Below are 19,032 nucleotides of genomic sequence, written 5' to 3'. Positions count from 1 at the left end.
TCTTATTGCAACTTTTCTTCTTTTCCTTCAATATGAAACAACAAGAGGATAAGCAGCTCAATTTTCATAACCACATCAAGACCCATAATCGATTAGGAAAAAGAAATGAAAAATTTCCATCTTTCTAATATTGGGTACAGCATTCCTGCTAAAGAAACGCAAGCTAGCTTTGAACAGTATATGAAAAAAGGGTTATCACAAAACAATCAGGCTATGATGCCCCCAAGCAGAAAACAAGCTGTTCCTCGCGCCCGCTACCATGCAGAATGATGCTTTCCCAGTCCTCCATCTCCCAGCATTTACACATGGTTGACGCCATAGCCGTTGACTATCTCCTTTTATTCTTAGGGCAACACAACCAATGGGACTCCCAAGCCGCCTAAGCCCTGCTCGCAAGCATGCGGTCCACAAACTGGGTATAAAAGTTACGCCATTCCTTTTCTTTCTTTGGGCCTTCGAATGAACCTGCAAGCGTGCGCAGATACTGGTCTTGAACATCTTCGCCAATACCCATGCCGCTCAGATCACCCTTGAGACGCTCCGCATATGATTCACCAACCTTCTTGATGATCTCGTGCTGGAGATTCGCCGTCTCATACAGCACTTGTCGCGCTTGCGCATCTTTAGCATTGAAACCTGGGGATGCTGGGATGGACCATGCCAATGGTGCAAACTTCTCCACTACATAGTTGTCGAAACCTGGTAATGGTGCTTGTGTGGTATCGGGCGAAGTAGGTGTGGCATTTGCGCCAGGTCCGACCTTGTCAGGTCCGCCCCAGACAGATACCATGCGGATGAGTACAAAGATTGCAAGGCGCGCAGTTTGATAGTCTTGCGTATCTCGTGCGAATGTTTCAATGGAAGAAATGATGGGTTCGAAAGTCCCTTGGTTTGCTTGGTAACGTTAGCAATGAAATAATAACTTTTCCATATCCCCCAACCTACAGTTACTAACGAGCACAGACCCGAGGCCGTTATTGAGAATAACAACAATGAAGTTCAGATATTCTCGACGAAGTTCAGCGAGCTGGATCTCGTCGTCTGTGCCCGAAGGGACCACGGCTAAGGCGGTGAAGATGCGCTGCAAGACTGGACTCATGACAGTATCCAGGATGCCGGCGATTTCTGATTTGAATGTGAAGATGACTTGACCAAGAACCTTGAGAAACGTGCTGATCTCATCCATCGATGAACTGAGTGACAGCAAGCCTTCGATCCATGATGGTAGCTGCTGTAGTAATCGTGAGCCCAGAACAGCAATCATACGCGAGAAGGCAAAGCGTGCGGCATGACGGATAGAGCTAGACGAGTTCAGTGATTCGACAGCGACGAGGATAGCCTCGGACGCTTTGACAAACTCGTCTGCAACCTCACTGTGTGGGACAGCGCTGTTGTTGTTCGAAGGAACCCAGTCGGAGTAGCCGCGTGCTAGCGTTCCCAAAGCCATGATGATATGATGAATCTGTAGTATAGCCCGCTCATCGCCGTTCCTTGCTTGGGGAAGGGTCGTTTGCAGATCCTCGAATAATGGACCCATGATGGTTTGTGCGTACAACTTCTTGTTTTCTGCTGAAACAGTGCTTGAGGAGGCGATACATCCAACAGCTTCGAATAGGAACAGCTGTGAATTGAACAGCGCATCTGCAGATTGGTCTTCTTCGTCAGACGACATTTCATCTTCTGAATTGTCGGGCAGCTCGGCTTTGATTGTGAGCAAGTCTCCGACCGCTTGGATAATATCGTAAGATACATTGCCCAATTGTGCTCGTAGATGTTTGACTAGACGTTGGAAAAGATACCAGGACCTTGAGCGAACCTTGAGATGTTCACTGTGCGTAAGACTGACAAAGTTTTCAAGAACCTTGGGGATAAGTCCGGGGTTCTGCTCAAAGAACTGGTAGTAGCGAACGCAAATCTCCATATACTGTAATTGAACAGCAGGGTGCGGATAGTTTGCAAGGCCAGACTCTACCATGCTGTTCATCATAACAACAAGCTGTTGAGCGGCTGCAGAAGAAGGCTCGCGCTTCGCATAAAGTCCCTGATTCCGGATGGCGAGTTCTCCAAACAGAAACATCTCGTGTAGGGCCAATTCGAGGTCGCGCCAATTCAATGACTGATCCCCTTGTGATAAACGTCCAAATGTTCCGTTTACTAGGCGGCTGAGCGTTTCGATGTAGTAGGCCTCGTCGATGGCGGTCACCGTCTGTTGTAGAACATGAAGACGCCGTCGGAGGTCCAGAAATTCTGCTTCGTCGGTTTGCTCGCCTTCTTCACCCCAAGATGCAGTTTCATCATACTTCATCTTCGCAATGATCGCGTCCAAGACTGGCGGCAAAACAGCGGCGTACTGTGGGGGTACAGACCCCGTCTTCTTTTGCAGTTTTCGTAGGAAGGTAAGAAGATCTGTGAGTGATGGAATGACAGTGGAACATACTTCGTCGTACTGGTCGGCGAAAAAACGTAGGAGATACGGCGTGAAGATTCGAATAAGGTCGTCTGCGCGCTGCCGAATGTGATCTTCGACTGTTTCATTTTCTAGAATCTTGACAATGTCAAAAACAATGTTGTTAACAAGCTTGGCGACCGTCTCTGCAAGGTCGTTGTCGTAATTTGGACTGTGGAACTCAGCCAAAGCTGGACTATTGATGAGTTGACCAACAACTTCAGCAAGATTCAGGAAAGTAATCAGCTCAATCTTGTCTGATGGACTCATTTTCTTGCCAACAATTTCTGAAAAGGTATCGATGGCGGCATCGCGCACTTTTCCAGCAGCACTCTCAGGGTCAGCGATACCTTGCTGACCAGCCATCTCCAGGAAAGTGGTGATCATAGTTTGGTTCACAACCAAGTTTATATCGATCCAGCTAACCCAACGTCCGATAGTCCTCAAGCACATCTCCACAAGCCCAAGATCCGTCTCTCGCCACTTGCCGAGGATCTCTTGCCAGGAAGCCGCTATCTTTTGTACGTCCCGCTGTCGAATGAGATCCTTCAGTTCTGTGTTTCGCTTCTTTTCGTATTCCGAACGTGTGACCAATTGATCCGCAATCTCATCGTGGACTTGGCCAAGCATACGAAGGTATAGGAATGTTGTAGCTGTGTTCACGCTACCAATCGCGGCCTGGTCACCGGCCAGGGCGCGGAAATCGTCGAAAAAAGATTGCCATGAAGACGGGTATAAGGCGACGAAAAGGTATGTGATCGTCTGCATCAGTTTGTTCTGAATATGGCTTGTATCCGCAGCCCCACTTCCAGGCACATAGGACTGACGGATATGGTTCATGAGTGTGTCTTTGATGTATGTGGTGCTTTGCTCGTCCAGGCGGTGCTCCTGGATTGCATTGTTGACAAGATCGAGCGAGGTATGACGGACGAAATCGGTGGCGCGAGGGTTGCGCGTGAAGAGCGAAAGGGCCGCCTGCCATGCGGAGCCTTCTGATCGTAGCTGTTCCAGGTACCCTATAGCTTGGCCGCGCACCTCCTGGCTGGATGTCGGGTTGGCGGCTATCTGGATGGCATTTTCGACCTTGAATATGACCTTATTAGCATGCTTGCAAGGTATTTTGTCGAGTAAAGCAATCAAGCGCACATACCTGTTCCTCCATTGCCTCCACTTGCTCGATGCCGGACGGGTAGGTTTTAGGTGACAAGTCAGGAGCGGATATGGTTTAGATTATGTAGTGCGCATCGGAGTTGGTGAAGGAGGAATTCAAGCGACTGGACGGCTATTGGGTCATTGAGTAGGGCGTAAAGCCTGCATCGTGAAAGCGTTACAGCGGTGAAGGCAGAGAGGCGGGGCACGAGGGGCTGACGTACGGCGTGTGCAAGGGCTAATATGTGGTGAAAGACGTGGTTCGAGCTTCGTCTCGAATTCACAAGAGAGCAGTATTGGTATGAGAAAATTAAGAGTAAACCCGGTTCTTTGTTGAGGCGTGGTGAGCGAAAAGAGCTATGCAATGACTGGAGTGGGAGTGCCAAGCCTGCTTTTCATGGTGGGATGTCCTCAGCCCAATTTCACCGAATGACACGTGCGCACAAAAATAGTCGCCGACGTTGCTTCCCCAACATCACTGTGAGATCGCGTGTCCTCTCATAGGACCATACATGGCTAGGGCTATCACGCGATTTGGAATCTTAATTCAAGTCTAAAACGGTCTTCAGACAGGCTTCTGCGTTTGTATTATAAAAAGTCTTTATTGTGAATGTTTAGTGGAGGAACTGTAGCTTCCTGCGAATCGAGTATCCATGCTGAAGAGTGGGCCTCGCTAGATCGTAACAAGCACACGCGCCCAGCTTGTGCTAACCTCAAACTAATGCCATTACTAGTCTATAGCCTTCCTCTGAAGCCTGCGCTGCTTCTGTGATTGTGAGTAGTCTGCGGTAGCAACAATAATCACTAGGACTTACTACGCTCCCAAGTGCTTTGCTGCCCAAGCAACATGCTCGTCGGCGAACGATGCCATAAAATAGTAGCTGTGGTCATAGTCGGGCTGCATGCGGAGCTTGATGCCTTTGTCGTTGCCAGCTTCCTTGGCTGCCGCCAAAAAGTTCTCTGGTAGCAGCTGCCCCTGCTTGTAGAAGTTGTCCCCGGTACCCTAGCATGTCTTAGCGAAAATGACCTCGAATCTGACAATTCGAGATACGTACAACATCGATGAGGATCTCCAGAGGACCCTTCCACTGCTTTACAAGCTCAGAAGCATCGTGCTCTTTCCACTTTTGTTGCTGATCCTCGCCAAAGTATCCTTTGAATGCCTTCTGACCCCATGGGCAGTTGATTGGATTGGCAATGGGCGCGAATGCGGAGACAGACTTGTACTTGCCGGGGTTCTTGAGGAACTAGGAGCAGGGGTCAGTGCCGGGAGTTCAAATACCACGTCATATCCGACTTACCAGTGTCAACGCGCCGTGACCTCCCATGCTGTGTCCTGTGATGCTGACTCTGCTAGAATCCAGCTCTTGGAAAGACGAAAAGAGTGCATCGGGAAGTTCCTTGGTGATGTATGAGTACATGTTATAGCCCTTTGACCACGGATCCTTGGTAGCGTCTACGTAGAAGCCTGCGCCAGTGCCGAAGTCCCACGACTCATCCTCGCCTTCAATCTGGAGACCCCCTAACATAGTAGGTTAGCAAGGTGCTTGAAATTTGCTGTATTATATACACACTTGGTGAAGTGTCGGGATATACCACGCCAATGCCGTGCTGAGCTGCGCCGTGCTGGAAAAAGCCCTTTTCTGAGCAATTGTTGCCGGTACATGTGAGACCTGAGAGGTAGAAGAGTACAGGCACTTTTGCGCCGGACTTGAGCGCTTGCGGCGGTAGGAACATGTTCAGCTCCATGTCTGTGTTTGTGCTTGCAGACTTATGCTTGAGCTTGAGAAGCTTGCCCCCAAAGGAGGCAATGGTGGCGGTAGTTTCGAAAGACATGGTGGATCGTAACGTATAGTAGGGAAAACGCGGTGCAGAGGGTTGGAATACAAATGCAAATCGAGGGGCCTTTAGAAGTTTTGTAAACTGCCGCATGGAGTGACGTTGTGCCTGGAATTAGTGCGGGGGGGATGAATAGCTACGTTAGCTACCCCACCTTGCTCTAGTCTTTTGGCTCGTTATAGGAATCAGATCCGCGGGTCCGCATATATGCGACGGAGAAGGCTTGGAGTTAACGGGAATCGGATGAGATTCGGGATATAATTGCGCAACCACTCAGATAAGACTCCATTCGCCGATATGCCCGATAATTCACCAGCAAATTAAACTCCATGCCAAATGCAACACAACAGACTGCCCCTTTATGTCAGGAGTTCTTCACAGGTCCAGTCTTCGTAGAAACCATCAGGCAGATATCTCCGTACAACCAGCGGAATCTTCTTCTCTTGCAATTCCTTGGCAGCAATCTGCAGGGGATCCGTCATACCTTCCACGTCAATCAATACCGGAGCGTTTCCACTAGGAATGTGTTAGTCTTGCTGCGCTCAAGGTGTCCAAATGACTGCGCGTACCTGATCTGGAGCGCTCTCGTACCGAGCACACGCGCCTTTTCGTACTTGGTCATGTATGGCGTGGTTGTGCGCTTGTCGTTGGGAACCTTCTTGTCCTTCTCGCTCGTGACAGTGTTTTTGGCCGCCTCTCTGGCTGCTGCTGCCGCGCTGGCGTCGCCGGATACGACTACGTTGTCGTCGTTGGGATCGGCGTTGTCTGGGTCCTCGCCGCCGCCCATGTGATCGTCCTCATCGTCCATGAGATCGGGCTCAGCTTCTTCATCGAACTCGATGAGAGGCTCATCGCTGTTCATGTCAGCCATGTTCACTTGGGCTATTCAGGTCTTGAGACTCCGCGACTGAGAAAATGAATGCACGTACATGTCTCCAGCACCGCCATCGTAGTCGTCACCGTTGTCAGACATGATTGGGGTAAAATCTGCAGAAGAAAAGGCGGGTTTTCAAACGGGTCTGCTTTTGCGTGTGGACGGTGTTGCGGTGAGTTGGTGTACCTGATGCGCCAGGCAAAGAAAGAAAGCTCTGGACTTTGTCCCGGCCGGCGCAGGCACTAGCGCGTGAAATCTTGGCGCGTCCAAAATACAGTGGATCCTGAATTTCAATTAACACCCTCCGCATCCACGAGCAGCTTTTCGCCATATCCTCGACACCACCATGACTTTGAAGCGCAAGGTGACGGATGAGACCAATTACACACCTCCAAAAAAGTCTCGAATAGGTATGGCCGCCACAACATCGTAATGTCTAGAATCTAACATGTCCGGAGGTGCTGCGGCGGACGCCACGGAGCTGGACTACGCTTCAGACGATTCAGCTGACTGGAGGGTCAACTACACTGACAATGGAAAATTGAGGGCAGAGAGTGAAGCCCGCCGACAATGGAACTATGTCTGCCCTACGTGCTCCCAACGATTCAACCGACCATGCCGTCTCGAAACACACATGCGAAGCCATAACAAGGAACGGCCATTTGTCTGTACCGAATTAGGATGCGATAAGACGTTCCCTCGCAAAGATCATCTGCAGCGCCATCTGAAGAATGCTCACAGCGATCCGGTAACCGAACGAACATTTGTATGCGACTGGAATGATTGTGGGAAAAGCTTCACATCTAATGGCAGGCTACAAAGGCACAGGGATGTCCATGAGTCCAAATTCCACTGCACTGAATATCCACCGTGCAGTGAATCATTCAGAAAGGCAAAGGCACTCGAAGCGCATGTCAAGAGTCAGCACCTCGCAGTCAAACCATATGTCTGTGCCCATGTAGACGAGGAAGCAGGTCAGAAGTGTACAAGCGGGTTCCAGACTGAGGGTGCATTGCAACGGCACATGAATCGAGCACACAACGATACGCAAGAGCAAGGCCATTTCTGCATGTTATGTGTGGGCACTGATGGCGAAGGCAAAGTGCAGACCGAGTCTGCAGACTCACTGCAACTACCGTCGTTTGCGACCAAAGAAGAGTTGGAGGCACATACAGCCGAGTTTCACCCCCCGGTATGCACAGAATGCGGTCAAAAATTCAAGAGCGCATCTACACTCAAGACACATTTCGACACTGCCCATGGCGACCCACAAGAACAGCGACAGTACCCATGCCCGAGGCTAGGCTGCGAGAGCGTATTCAACCGAAAGCACAACCTCACAGTGCACATTCAAAATGTTCACGACAAGCAATTCAATTACGTGTGTGCAGCAGAAGCCGTGCAAACCTCCAAACACGCAGACCTCAAGGCCTGGAACGGAGAAGATGCATGTGGCGCTTCATTCAAAGCAAGGTCCTCACTGGACCAGCACATCCGAAAACACCATCTCGGCCTCGGCAACCGCAAGCAGCTGCGACAAGCCGCCCGATCCAAGAAGAAACCAGTAGCCTCGATGCTCACCATGCTTACCGGCGTGGGCTATGAAAAGGACCGGGACGTGCCTTGTCTTGTCAAAAACTGCGCTTACCGCTTCTACATTGATCGCGATCTCCGCCGCCATCTACGCGCCGAGCACCACATGTCGGACGCGGAAATCGAAGAAAAGATTCTGGAGCGCGACGCCATGACTGGCGGCCAGTTCTGGATCGGCGGCTTCGACGAGTCGATGAATTTGTTTGCCGATTCGGCTACACCCAGTATGCCAGAGACGCCGGGCCCGTATTTCACCGATGGTGCTACGACGCCTATGCTGCCTTGTCCCGAGCCTGATACCAAGGGCTTACATCATTTGGGTAATGGAGGCGGGATGTTCAACCAGCAGTTTGATCACCTTTCGCTTATCAATGAGGAGGCGGAGATGGATTTGGGGATGGGGCTGGGCGATTTGCCGCCGGCTGTTGATGTTCAGGGTGAGCTTCAATGGGATATGCTTGCGCCGGTGGAGCAGTACAATAGCGACATTACTCGCGGTTAGGGGACTGTGGGATTCTGATGATTATTGTTCATGATGGAAATGTGAAGATATGTTTAATGACACGTAGAGATACCCGATAGACACACAAAATGCAGTTATTAAACCTATACTATCTTCACTCCTTCACTCTACTGCAAAGTTCTCAACTCCACTACTCTCAATTACACTTTGTCATCTGTACACGTATATACGATTCCATATATACATATATTCCTCTCCGTCTCCACTGCGCGACCAAGTAATCTACAATAGTGCTCTCCTCGAAACAGAGAGAGAAGAGATATCGATTACATAAACGTTTCATTCGTCCAGTCTAATCGCTCGCAAGACACCCAGGGAAGAAGAAAAAAAGGACAGACGAACAGGGGTATATATAGTAACTAGCGACGGCCGTTAGCAACGAGAGAGAGAGAGAGAGCGAGAAAAGTGAGAAGAAAGAGAGAGAGAAAAGAAGATCTTCTTCACACGTTGTATCCCGCCAGCTGAACCCCAGCTAACTACCAATGCAAGCCATGAGCCATTGAGTAAGAAAAAAAGAGAGGAAAAGAGAAAAGATTTCGTAATGGCTATACCCCATCCATGATTCCCAAATTCAACGCCACGCTTATGAAAGACGAAAAAAAAAGCCAAAGAAAACTGACTCGGAGATAATGGAAAAAAAGGGGGGGTATACATAAAAAGAAAGAAAAGGCGTAAACATCTCAGTGCATCAATTTCCCATGTGGAAAAAGAAAAGCGAGATATGCAGATCGAACCATGGGGAAAAACTGCAACGGGGCGAAAAAGGAATAAGAAAAAGCAAAAAAAAAAAGCGAACAAAGTTTGTTTACGCAGCCACTTTCGCAAATTGCGCCAAAGCACTCGCATCGGGAATTGCACTGACGTCATCTTCTCCCTCCCCTTCTCTTCCCCTCTCAGGCCACTCCTCATGTTCCAGCTTGTGCACAATTGTCGTCTTGTGCTGATTCTGCCAGTCGAGCCTCCACATTTCAAAGCGGAGTTCCCATCGTTGCTGGAGTCGTCGTCTGCGTGCTTCAATCAGGGATTCGAGGTGCTCGAGGTCTTTTTTGTACTCTGCTTCTTTGGCGGATTCTTCTTTTTTCAGGTCCAGGTCTAGCTGGCGGAGCTCGGCTTCTTGGGTTTCGAGGCGGCGCTTGAAGTCGACTTCTTGGCGCGCGCGGAGGACGTTGATGGCGCTTATGTGTTTTCGAGGGAGGCCTTGTTGGAGCATTTTTTGGTGGTAGAGTTTTTTGAAGTCGTCTTCGGTTACGGTGTGCGTTTGCTCTTGTGAGGTGTTGGTGCCGAGACAGTAGGCCTCGATATACTTCAGTGCTGTTGCTACGTTTTGTGTTTCCTGGGCTTGGGCTTCTAGGAGGTCGTGTTCAGCTAGCACTTGCCGTTCCTCCAATCGATCTACATCATCTACGTGCTGTATGCTGTGAGTGAACTGACATGTTAAGAACCAGCAAATTGTATACATACCTGCTTCGTGCGTTCCTTCTTACGGGCTTCATAATTCACTTGCAGTCGCTCCAGTTCGCATCGGTAGTGTGCTGCGAGGGCTTTTCTTTGGATACTTTCAAACATCGAGACTCTATCCCATTGTTCCTTCTGCTGAACTCTGAAGCTCTTGAACGCTTCTAACGCTAGGGCAGAGTCAATGTTGGCTGGTTCTTGCTCCACGTGTCGAGCTGTCATGTTGGATTCTGAAGAAGATGTCTTGGAAATTTGAGAACCCTCATGTGGAGATGATGGTGCGTCTAGTGATATAGCTGATGCTTTCGTATCGACTCCGGCAAGAAGACCCAGCTCGCTTTTTGTTAGTATATTTTCGGATATTGAGCGTCGCAATGGGCTTCCACAATGACCACACACTGACTCTGTAGACAGGGACTTGGCTGGGGGTTTGCGATGCAATGCCGAAGGGCAACTATGAGCATACGTCGTGACATTACGTGAATGCAGGCCAGTTGTGGCAAAGTATCTTGCTTCTTTCCGAAGCAAGGAGAACAGGGCCGAGCCTCGCTTTTTGCGCGTATGCTCCTGCTGGGAAGAAGATGCTTTGGAAGTCACAGAAGATGAAGTGGCCGTGCTGGAAGACAGTGATGGTCGAGCGGCAGGCTCTACACGTTCAATGGGTTGCTGGCAATTCTCTGCCAACTGAGAAGCCTGGGCAGGCGCTGGAGGCATCCTCTTGGCCGACATGTAGTCAGCAGAGTAGACATGGTCCCGAGAAGTACGGGAAGGCGCCGAGGTGAAGCCTGTGGACTGGGTTTCCTGGGAGTGCATCGACCGCGAACTTGTCTGGTCGCTGTCGAGAGTCATGGTGGACATGGCGCACGAGATTGTTGCTGGTGAAGGCATGAAGCGATAGGGATCCTGGATGCCAGCTTCGCGGGCAAGCACGACGAGCTCGGCATCCAGGTCGTCCTCTGTCTGATGGGCAGGCAGGCCCAGGGCCTCAGAGAGGTAGACGGCATCTTCGAAGATGGGAGCGGTGGTGAGGAGGGGTGGTTGGTCCCATATGCGGTCAGCCATTGCGCCGGAGCGCGCATGCATGCAGTGAGTGCGCGGTTGAGGGTGATGTCAGGAAGAAAGAGGTGGTGGCACCTAAGACATGCAGGCGGCGGCGGCCTTGTCTTTCTTTGGCCAGAGCAGGCGCGGTCGAGTTGCTCGGCCAGCACACACGACCCGGGAGAGCCGCAATTAATTGGCAGACTGGCGGGTCAGGCGTCAAAGCCGTCAAGTCGGTGTGAGGATGGATGCTGGAGACCTGGGCGCTAGTATGTAGGAAAAGTTGACCCATGATCATGTGCCTGCTGATGCGACTGTCGCCATGGGGTTGGCCAGCAGGGGACGGCCGAATTGCCCACCTGGCCCACGCCCTTCTCGCCCGTCTCGAGGCCGCCATTTTGCTTTTGGGGGGGTGGAGATGCCTGTCTGCTCACGTACCTACGTATCTAATCCACATTCATCCACCCAGCCCAGACAATATTGACCGTCCATGCTCTGCCAACCCCAAGCCGGCAGCCAGTGGGCCACCGTGAAACCCTATCGACGAATCCATGCACCCGTCCGGCCGACGTGGCGCCGTCTCTTGTCGTCATCTTGTCCGCACCCTCGGTCGTCGTCTTGCTATAGGTGTAGTGCTGCCATAAGGCTATGCCCACTTTACTCCATCTAGCACTCCCGGCCCATGAGCCGTGCCGTGGCGTCTGTCAACTGTCACCTCTACCACTACTTGCTATCAGCGCCGCGTCCATCACTTTCCCACTTGGAGCCACTGCATCCTCGCGACCCGGCTCTTCTCCCACCGCCAAACGACCTGTCTCGCCGGGAACGCCAATGGGGGCTTACCATGTACAGTCGAGGCCATCTCTGTTCGCGACATTGGTGATACAGCGAGCAGCCTAGCTTCGGTAGCATGCCGTCACCTGCAGCCAATCAGACGCTCCTCACCAAGGCCAACTCTGCATGTTTCCATATTACTCTCTTCGTGCTTCTCCATCTACACACTCTACGTGTACTCTCAAGTACCATGCTCAGCTGACACGAATCTATTCAGGGCGTCGCCATGGTGCTACTGCCGACTTAAGCGACTAGACATACCGGCCCGCACGCCATACCTACATATGCAGCTAAATCCCTGTGCACAGACGGCTACCCACTGAGAGTGAGCTATACTAATTGTACACAAGTACGCCTACAGAGTACCCCAGATACATCTTCGCCTAAAAAGAAAGCGTCCAACACCACTGTACATGTTGGCCAGGAGCACCATACAGTCTATTACAAATTTCTACGTGGACCACTCATGCAGCGTGAACTCGTCAATGCACACATGGATAGAAATAAAATCAATACAAGAAGAAAGGAAAGCACACATGACAAAAGCTCAACGCCTCATGCAACAAGGGCTCCACTAAGAGCCATGCCAGACCAACCTAGCATCATCTCTTGTCGTCTTTCCCAACGCCAGTCATGCACAAACATGGAAAATCCTACATACGACGTTAACCAGAAATGAGTACCCAAAGAAGGAAAACTGTGCCATGTTAGCTTGCTGTTACACAGGTCAAGTGCCAAAGCCACACTCACAGATCATCAGCACTCCAAACATCTTTGCCACGAGCCATCGGTTGCCCTGCACCCGGCTCCAGTACTTCATAAGCTCTCGCTGCGCACCCTCGACATTGTCCACAACATCCTCGGTGTTGGCATCAATTCGCTGAATCTGCTCTCCCTGCTCAGATACCATCTGTGCGAGCTGGCTGAAGATGCCACCGAGTTCCTGGATCGTCGACTCGATCGACTCAATGGCTCGCCCTCGCTCTTGAATGTACATGTTCTGTGGTTGCGCCTCTTCCATGAGAAGTAGCTGCGCGTCTGATTGCGCTCCTCCTCGCGTCAGGGCAGACGATCCAGAAGGCTCGAGCGAAAGCAAGTCTTGTTGCACTGCGTTGGTGTTTCTGCCAAATCCTCCTGGTGATCGTCCTCGCTGAGGTGTCTGATAAAGTGGCGAATCTGTCCTGCCGGGCTCGAGGCTGCTGTGGGACTGCTGCGCAGCCGAGGAAAGGAACTGTTCGGTCCGTGAACGGGATGCCTGCATGTTCTTGGTCCGCACTTCGAGCACATCCTTGAAGTTTGTGCCCACATTCTGCAACTTGTCCTTCAACAACATGACGACATTGCTGTTGTGCTCGCCCTCCTGGTCTAGGCCGGGCTTCGCCTTGGGGTGTAATTTTGCGTTCATCTGCTGTAGCGCCTGCACCTGCCCGGAGAGCGCAGACATGTCTTGCTTGATAACAAATGTGAGTTCGTCAAACTCGACCGGGCGGTCATCGAAGAGCGTCTTGCGCTTAGCTAGTTGCGATAGTCGCTCCAGTTTTTGCATTGTGCTCGCGACGCCGCGCGCAACCTCTGCGGCATTGCGCGCAAACTCAGAGCGCTGACGCCGCGGACTGGCATTTGCCTGGGCCTTTTCTTGTGCCGTCAAAAGCGACTGCCTCTGCGCGCCCGTCTTGGACTGCGCCTGTCGCCGCTGGGCCTGTGCAAGAATGGAGCGAAATTCCTCGGTACGGTCTTGAATGGAGACGGCCATGGTGCCTGCGAATTACAGCGTGTAAACAAGTCGGGGAGTCGAGGCGTCGAGGCGGAAAGGGGCAGCGCGCCGCGTATCGGCAGGGTGGCCAGGCGCTGCGACTTGGCGATGATGCTTGAGCAACGGCTACGTGTATCGACTGTGGCTATGGGGTTGATCGTAGTACTCAATGTGTGATGGTGAGCGGCACAGAGTTAGGCTCGCTTGTGGGAGAAAACGCGGCGGATATGGGGGAAATTGGGATGGAAAGTCGAGGGCGGTTGGGGGAACGTGTTAGTTCCAAGAGGGGCCCTTGCCCGGAGGGTTCCATTTATGGCTACATGCGCCACACCACCCAGGGACGACTGCTGTGGCGCCCAGCCCTGCGCCCCGCCGCTGCATCACCCTGAAGTCGTGCGAGAGAATTGGCAGGCCGAGCAAATAAATGTCTCGCTCCTCGACTTTCTTATGCTTATCCTTGCCCCCTATTGCAACTCCCTGCCATTAGCGTTTGGGCCGATTTGTCGTGTTTAGTGAGATTGAACCTTGGTCGTGCGCACCAGGTGACGTACGTATCATTCCCGGAAGCTCGGTCGGCGCCATCCACAGTCCCCTCTCTCGCAACCTACCATTGCTGTAGCTACTCTCCCTACGTCCCAGCCCTTACTCACCCAAACCTGCACTCGCGCGGTGAACAGACAGCTCTCTTGTTGGACAGTCCATCTTTGCAGATAGTCGCCCAGTCTCCTCTTACCATTGTATGCGCTGTAGGACATAGCTGGCTTTGGGCTTAGCCCCCGGTGGAGCCCTACCCTATATTGTGCTGTGCAGAACCGATCCACGCAACTTGACTGTCCACCACCATGGCTGGACCATTTCGCTTCCAGGAGGAAGCCAGGTCGCCGCTGTAGGTCTTGCTCCTCCTCGCAATCCCTCCAATGAGACTGACTCAAAGTAGCGATCGCAGCGCCTCACCCTTCTCTGCCGGCCAGTCTGTGTCCTTCAAGACCAATGTCAATCGCTCCAAAACAAAGAAATGGGTGCAGGCCAAGAAGAATGCCTATGACGGCGACGACTGGGGCGACTACGATGAGTATGACGAATACTGCGTGAACCAGGAACCCCAAGATGCCCAACCTCCCGCGCAGCGATACTATGCCCAGCGTACAGAGCAACCCTCGCGAAGCTTCACCGACCCCTCCCTCCAAGCACCACTACCAAAAGCCCGCAGGAATTCGTTTGAGCGTGGAGAGGAACAGCGCGCATTCTCATCGACCATTCCTCAGCCTCAACATGCTCATGCCCAGTCACATAGAGAACCCCAGGGGCTGCCAGATAGTAATGCCTTTGGCCCAGGCTATGATATGGGAGGCAGGGGTGATTTCAGTCCCTCTGCAGTGCCTCCACCATTGCAGACACGTATGTCGCAGGTGCCTGCCGATTTCACTCCCCCGTCACAGTCCCAGTTCCCTCCGCGCAAAAGCAGTATAGGTCAGGCAAGTTCGCCGATAGCTATTTCCCCACGGCCTCGCACCGGCAGTGCATCTGATAAGCCGCTGCCTTTTATCAGACCAGCAGACATATACAAGCGCCACCAAGAAGATCAGGAGCATCGGTCGCTAGAATCATCACGACCCAGCCTAGACTCTCTTTCATCCGCAGCACAGGATGATGCAGGGCTCGCTCACGAGGGTGGAAAATCCCTGCAGCCCATGGAAACAGTCGCCGAGCGCAAGAGCGAGTATCTACCAGACTTCGATCCCAAGATCATCCAGTCTGGCCCCAACCCTTCCCAGCAGGAACACTCCGCCAACTCACCATCGGACGATCAGGGTCTACGCTCTGTTGTCGATCAGGCATTCACTCGTACAGATGACCAGCGCTCGGTTCCGCCAACACCAACGACAAACGACACGAGCTCAGACCTTCTAAGAAGCAATACTGGAAGCACGTCTGGTATTAGTCCAATCATGAGCCGCGTCCCTAGCTCTGCCACTTCAGGGTTAAAGATCCGCAATCAAGCAGAAGGAAATACACCCGTGATTAAGGAGGAGCCTGGTGAAGTCACAACACCCGTCACCCAGCCAACGCCAGCGAACAATGTTGACTCGCTGCACCACGTTCCACAGAAGCCATCTCCAAGTCACTCCCGAAACATTTCAAGCTCTTCTACCCCTCGCAGTGGTCTTGCTACGCCGACACGCGGTGACAGCCCCGCTCGTTCGCCTGTGCTAGCAGCCAGCAGAGACGTGCCAAGACCAAAATCCGCCCTTTTTTTGACTGAAGACGACTCAAGTTCTGAGGGCATGGATGGCGGGCTAAAGGGGCCATCTTCTGCATATGCTAATCGCGAAGCGGATCTCGCTACCTCAACTAACAGCCGCCCAAGCAGTGGGATTCTGGATCTAGGAGCCGCGCAGCGTCAGTCCCAGAACATGTTCTTGGAGTCTCACAATGCACAATCCCCTATCGAAGATGTTTTACCACGCGACCGTTCAGAATCACCAAGCAAAGGCCGTGTGCAGGCACTGGCCGGCAAGTTTGGCGATGTAGCTTCTTCAAGACGCGGGTCAACACAGTCGAATCTTTCAAGAAATAGCGTTCAGTCATGGGAGCGAAGCCGTGACAATTCGCGTGCAGCGTCTCCAACAAAAGCTAGTCCATCAAAACCCAGCAGTCCGGTCAAAGAGTTCCGTCCTCACCTACCTGGCCAATGGGAATCATACACGACCACTGCCATGACCCCTTCAGAACATGGGGAGCAAGATCGGGGGTTAGGCAATGTGGAGAAAAACCAAATTTCCTCTGAAAGTCTTGACTTGACACCTACAACTGCTAAGCAATCAGTTTCTGAAGTTCCTTCAACGGAGGCAGACAACTCCGACCCAATGGCCGCTCTTCGAAATGCCGGAGCTGCAATGGTTGAATCTATCCGTACGACTATTGGGATCGATGAAAACTTATCGGAAAATCCGAAGGAAAAGAAGGCATCTGTTGATCATGGCAACATCTATCTACCTAGGCCGTTGCAGCTTGATCGCACGATAACATCTAATTCAAGCACACCACCCACACCTCCTGCAAAGGACACTCCAAAACCCGAGTTTCCACCATCGCCTCCTTTGAAAGAAAGCCCCTTGCCGTCTGTGGAGGACCCTTTGACTCGCCCAAGTTTTGATCAAAAACTTAGCACCGAGCCTTCTGCCGAAGACCAAGAGAGCGATCGTTTGCGAAAAGAAATTGTTGCTAGTTTGGGTCCTCTCAATATCCCAGACTCACCAGCGGATGAACCAAGTTTAACTCCACTGCAACAACACAGTCCGGGTACAAATCGTGCCAGCTCGATCCTACCTGACGAGTACAAGAGCTACTGGGCTGAAGAGGACCGTGTTTCTCGTCGGTCTTCTCAAAACAGCGAGACCAAAGCCAAAGACCCACCGCAAGCAGCGACTGTTATGTTTCTCCCTCAATCTGAAGACCCCACAAAACCTGTCATCAAGAGGTTCAGTTGGGAAGCGAGCGGTTCGTTGATGCAAACGCCAGTTGAATCAGGAAAGGAAACTCCCCCAGCAGAGCCTGCAACAGCCTCACATGAGCCTGAAAAGCCTACATTCGCTGGAGAGCGAGCTGTAGAACAGGAACATCAGTCATCACCTGAGGCTCCCCCTGGTATTACTGTGCACACTGGTCATACTTCGACTGTTACCAAGCCTGATCCTGTCGCCGATGGCGAAAAGCCGACTGAACCTTCTCCTCTTTTAGACCCTACGCAGTCTATAGCCAGCCCCGCTCGGGAGGCTACGCGTTCACCGGGTCTTCATGTTGTGAATACGGAAGAAAACCCCGAAGCTGTCGATCTTCCTCCACGCTTTACTGCCGAACACGATCCGCCTCCTGCGGTGTCTGAAGAACCCAAATTGGCTGAAAAGGCCACAACGCCGGAGCCTGCAGAATCACAACCCGCCATTGAAGCCCGCCATGAAGAAGTCCAGACTCCTGCTGCAGCGCCTGTAGCGTCCGCAGCGCAAGAATCTTCTACCAAGTTGCCAGCCACAGACAAGCCCTTAGGCGCTCGAGAGATCGCAACACTCAACTCAGCAACGGAACGAATCGATACGTACAACAAGACCCGGGAATATTGGGCGAGTGTAGACCATGGGTTAAATGATTGGCTGACAGCAACTTTGGATGCAAAGCCCGAGTTGGCAACGCAGACATTTCCAGTGCAACGAGCGCCTACGGGCTCTATTCGTCACAGACATACTGGCTCGCTTTTGTTCGGGAAACTGGGTGGGTCAAGTAGCCATGAGTCAACTGCTGAACAGCATAACAATGCCAGTGCGGCCGCTCCTACCAATACTAGCTCTCCAACTGCCAACGCACCTTCTGGGTCTAGTTTTGGTGGACGCATTGTGAACCAGCAAGTGCAGCTCAAGGGCAAAGATCTGCTGCATACTGCCAACGTACTGGGTGGGAAGGGTATGACAAGTGCCAAGGGCTTTTTTGCCAAAGGCAAGAGTCGCTTCGGGCGTGAAAAGGCAGAGAAGTGATTTCTCTCCTTTATGGCATATGCCGCGACTACTACCAGGGATTGTCTTGTTCGACTAAGAAGCTGTGAGAGGCAACTGGACCTGTTCGCCTGTACTTCAATATGGCGTTTTGACCTTTTGGGTGCTTTGATATATATATTTTTCACTCTATGACTGGTAGCCTCTTCTATATCTCCGTATCTATCTCAATGTAATCTCCGTATCTATCTCAATGTAATCTCCAAGTCCGGACCTGGCACCTCCAGTTGTTATGAAGGAGACTCCATCTTTCGCAGAAGTGCCACTCAATTTCCAGCCATTTGTTGCAACCGCTGAGTCCGACCCCTCTACACCGATAGATATTAGTTTGGGCTTGCTAACAGACTTGCAACCAAGGACATCGATAATAGTGATGATGATCAACCGCCGACATAGAACCATGATCCACTCCCAGCGCGTACATGCAGGAAGGACATGATTTGAGCTCCATTTTATCTCGCTGAGTATGCCAGTCACGATTGACAAAGTCCTTTGTGAATAGATCGCATCTCGACACGACTTGCGCCGAATACGAGATGAAAGGCCGATGGTGCCAGACCTATTTCGACGGCTCTAGTTGGGTAATCGGTAGAATTGATAACACAGACCAACGATTGTCGGCAGACCTTCACGATGGTAGCGCAGGTTTTGCAAGCAGCGAGCGTCCAGAGGGTAGAATTGCGGGACGTAAATTACCGGTAGCGATGTACTATCTCAGAGGCATGGAGATTGCGGGAGCCGAGCGGCGTTCTGGAGCCAAGGATGATGACGACCATCAGAGTGAGGTGCACGACGCGCCCTCAGACCATTTTATGGTTCGCCAAGTCCAGCTGGGGGCTAACGAAAGCAAGTAATGCACCAGTACCAACAAATTTTCATCAACAGTACGCGTCTAGAAGACAGCTGGGCCTGACTCAAAAGCCACTGGGGAGATTACTGCTACGTACAGCCTCAGGCCCGCAGCTCGGGGCAACACGAATA

The 19,032-nt window shown here is 51.8% G+C and overlaps 7 protein-coding genes across 7 annotated transcripts; 2 read left to right on the top strand and 5 right to left on the bottom strand.

The window, feature by feature from the left end:
* Positions 1 to 379: 379 nt before the first annotated feature.
* Positions 380 to 3,608, bottom strand: COCSADRAFT_159335 (uncharacterized protein; the record flags this gene model as incomplete). Its single annotated transcript, XM_007700589.1, has 3 exons — positions 380 to 894; positions 946 to 3,529; positions 3,597 to 3,608. The coding sequence occupies 3 exons, from the start codon at positions 3,606 to 3,608 to the stop codon at positions 380 to 382; spliced, it is 3,111 nt and encodes a 1,036-aa protein (XP_007698779.1).
* An 801-nt stretch (positions 3,609 to 4,409) lies between these two features.
* Positions 4,410 to 5,431, bottom strand: COCSADRAFT_86276 (carbohydrate esterase family 1 protein; the record flags this gene model as incomplete). The annotated part of the gene is made up of 4 exons (XM_007700588.1): positions 4,410 to 4,598; positions 4,651 to 4,842; positions 4,897 to 5,117; positions 5,170 to 5,431. 4 exons carry the CDS (start codon positions 5,429 to 5,431, stop codon positions 4,410 to 4,412), a joined length of 864 nt encoding a protein of 287 aa, XP_007698778.1.
* Positions 5,432 to 5,793: 362 nt separating this feature from the next.
* On the bottom strand, positions 5,794 to 6,221 carry COCSADRAFT_87368 (uncharacterized protein; the record flags this gene model as incomplete). The annotated part of the gene is made up of 2 exons (XM_007700587.1): positions 5,794 to 5,950; positions 6,004 to 6,221. The coding sequence occupies 2 exons, from the start codon at positions 6,219 to 6,221 to the stop codon at positions 5,794 to 5,796; spliced, it is 375 nt and encodes a 124-aa protein (XP_007698777.1).
* A 407-nt stretch (positions 6,222 to 6,628) lies between these two features.
* On the top strand, positions 6,629 to 8,498 carry COCSADRAFT_139974 (uncharacterized protein). Its single transcript, XM_007700586.1, has 2 exons — positions 6,629 to 6,718; positions 6,767 to 8,498. Exons 1-2 carry the CDS (start codon positions 6,655 to 6,657, stop codon positions 8,401 to 8,403), a joined length of 1,701 nt encoding a protein of 566 aa, XP_007698776.1. The 5' UTR covers positions 6,629 to 6,654; the 3' UTR covers positions 8,404 to 8,498.
* Positions 8,499 to 9,229: 731 nt separating this feature from the next.
* On the bottom strand, positions 9,230 to 10,941 carry COCSADRAFT_170175 (uncharacterized protein; the record flags this gene model as incomplete). The annotated part of the gene is made up of 2 exons (XM_007700585.1): positions 9,230 to 9,832; positions 9,886 to 10,941. 2 exons carry the CDS (start codon positions 10,939 to 10,941, stop codon positions 9,230 to 9,232), a joined length of 1,659 nt encoding a protein of 552 aa, XP_007698775.1.
* A 1,003-nt stretch (positions 10,942 to 11,944) lies between these two features.
* Positions 11,945 to 13,770, bottom strand: COCSADRAFT_198625 (uncharacterized protein). The gene is made up of 2 exons (XM_007700584.1): positions 12,502 to 13,770; positions 11,945 to 12,448 (listed from the first exon to the last, which is right to left on the bottom strand). The coding sequence occupies exons 1-2, from the start codon at positions 13,502 to 13,504 to the stop codon at positions 12,417 to 12,419; spliced, it is 1,035 nt and encodes a 344-aa protein (XP_007698774.1). The 5' UTR covers positions 13,505 to 13,770; the 3' UTR covers positions 11,945 to 12,416.
* Positions 13,771 to 14,071: 301 nt separating this feature from the next.
* Positions 14,072 to 18,452, top strand: COCSADRAFT_35738 (uncharacterized protein). Its single transcript, XM_007700199.1, has 2 exons — positions 14,072 to 14,390; positions 14,442 to 18,452. The coding sequence occupies exons 1-2, from the start codon at positions 14,347 to 14,349 to the stop codon at positions 18,031 to 18,033; spliced, it is 3,636 nt and encodes a 1,211-aa protein (XP_007698389.1). The 5' UTR covers positions 14,072 to 14,346; the 3' UTR covers positions 18,034 to 18,452.
* The last annotated feature ends 580 nt before the right edge of the window (positions 18,453 to 19,032 follow it).

Source organism: Bipolaris sorokiniana (assembly GCF_000338995.1).
Source record: "Bipolaris sorokiniana ND90Pr unplaced genomic scaffold COCSAscaffold_5, whole genome shotgun sequence".
In the NCBI taxonomy this organism is placed as follows: domain Eukaryota; kingdom Fungi; phylum Ascomycota; class Dothideomycetes; order Pleosporales; family Pleosporaceae; genus Bipolaris; species Bipolaris sorokiniana.
This window is presented reverse-complemented; position numbering and strand designations above follow the sequence as displayed.

What these genes read in the sequence shown, in the direction of transcription:
- COCSADRAFT_139974 (XM_007700586.1), top strand. Translation starts at nt 6,655, where the DNA reads ATGACTTTGAAGCGCAAGGTGACGGATGAGACCAATTACACACCTCCA. An exon ending in TCCAAAAAAGTCTCGAATAG is followed by an intron (nt 6,719 to 6,766) that starts GTATGGCCGCCA and finishes ACATGTCCGGAG; the next exon opens with GTGCTGCGGCGGACGCCACG.
- COCSADRAFT_198625 (XM_007700584.1), bottom strand. Translation starts at nt 13,504, where the DNA reads ATGGCCGTCTCCATTCAAGACCGTACCGAGGAATTTCGCTCCATTCTT. An exon ending in GTTTGGAGTGCTGATGATCT is followed by an intron (nt 12,449 to 12,501) that starts GTGAGTGTGGCT and finishes AACATGGCACAG; the next exon opens with TTTTCCTTCTTTGGGTACTC.
- COCSADRAFT_35738 (XM_007700199.1), top strand. Translation starts at nt 14,347, where the DNA reads ATGGCTGGACCATTTCGCTTCCAGGAGGAAGCCAGGTCGCCGCT. An exon ending in GAGGAAGCCAGGTCGCCGCT is followed by an intron (nt 14,391 to 14,441) that starts GTAGGTCTTGCT and finishes GACTCAAAGTAG; the next exon opens with CGATCGCAGCGCCTCACCCT.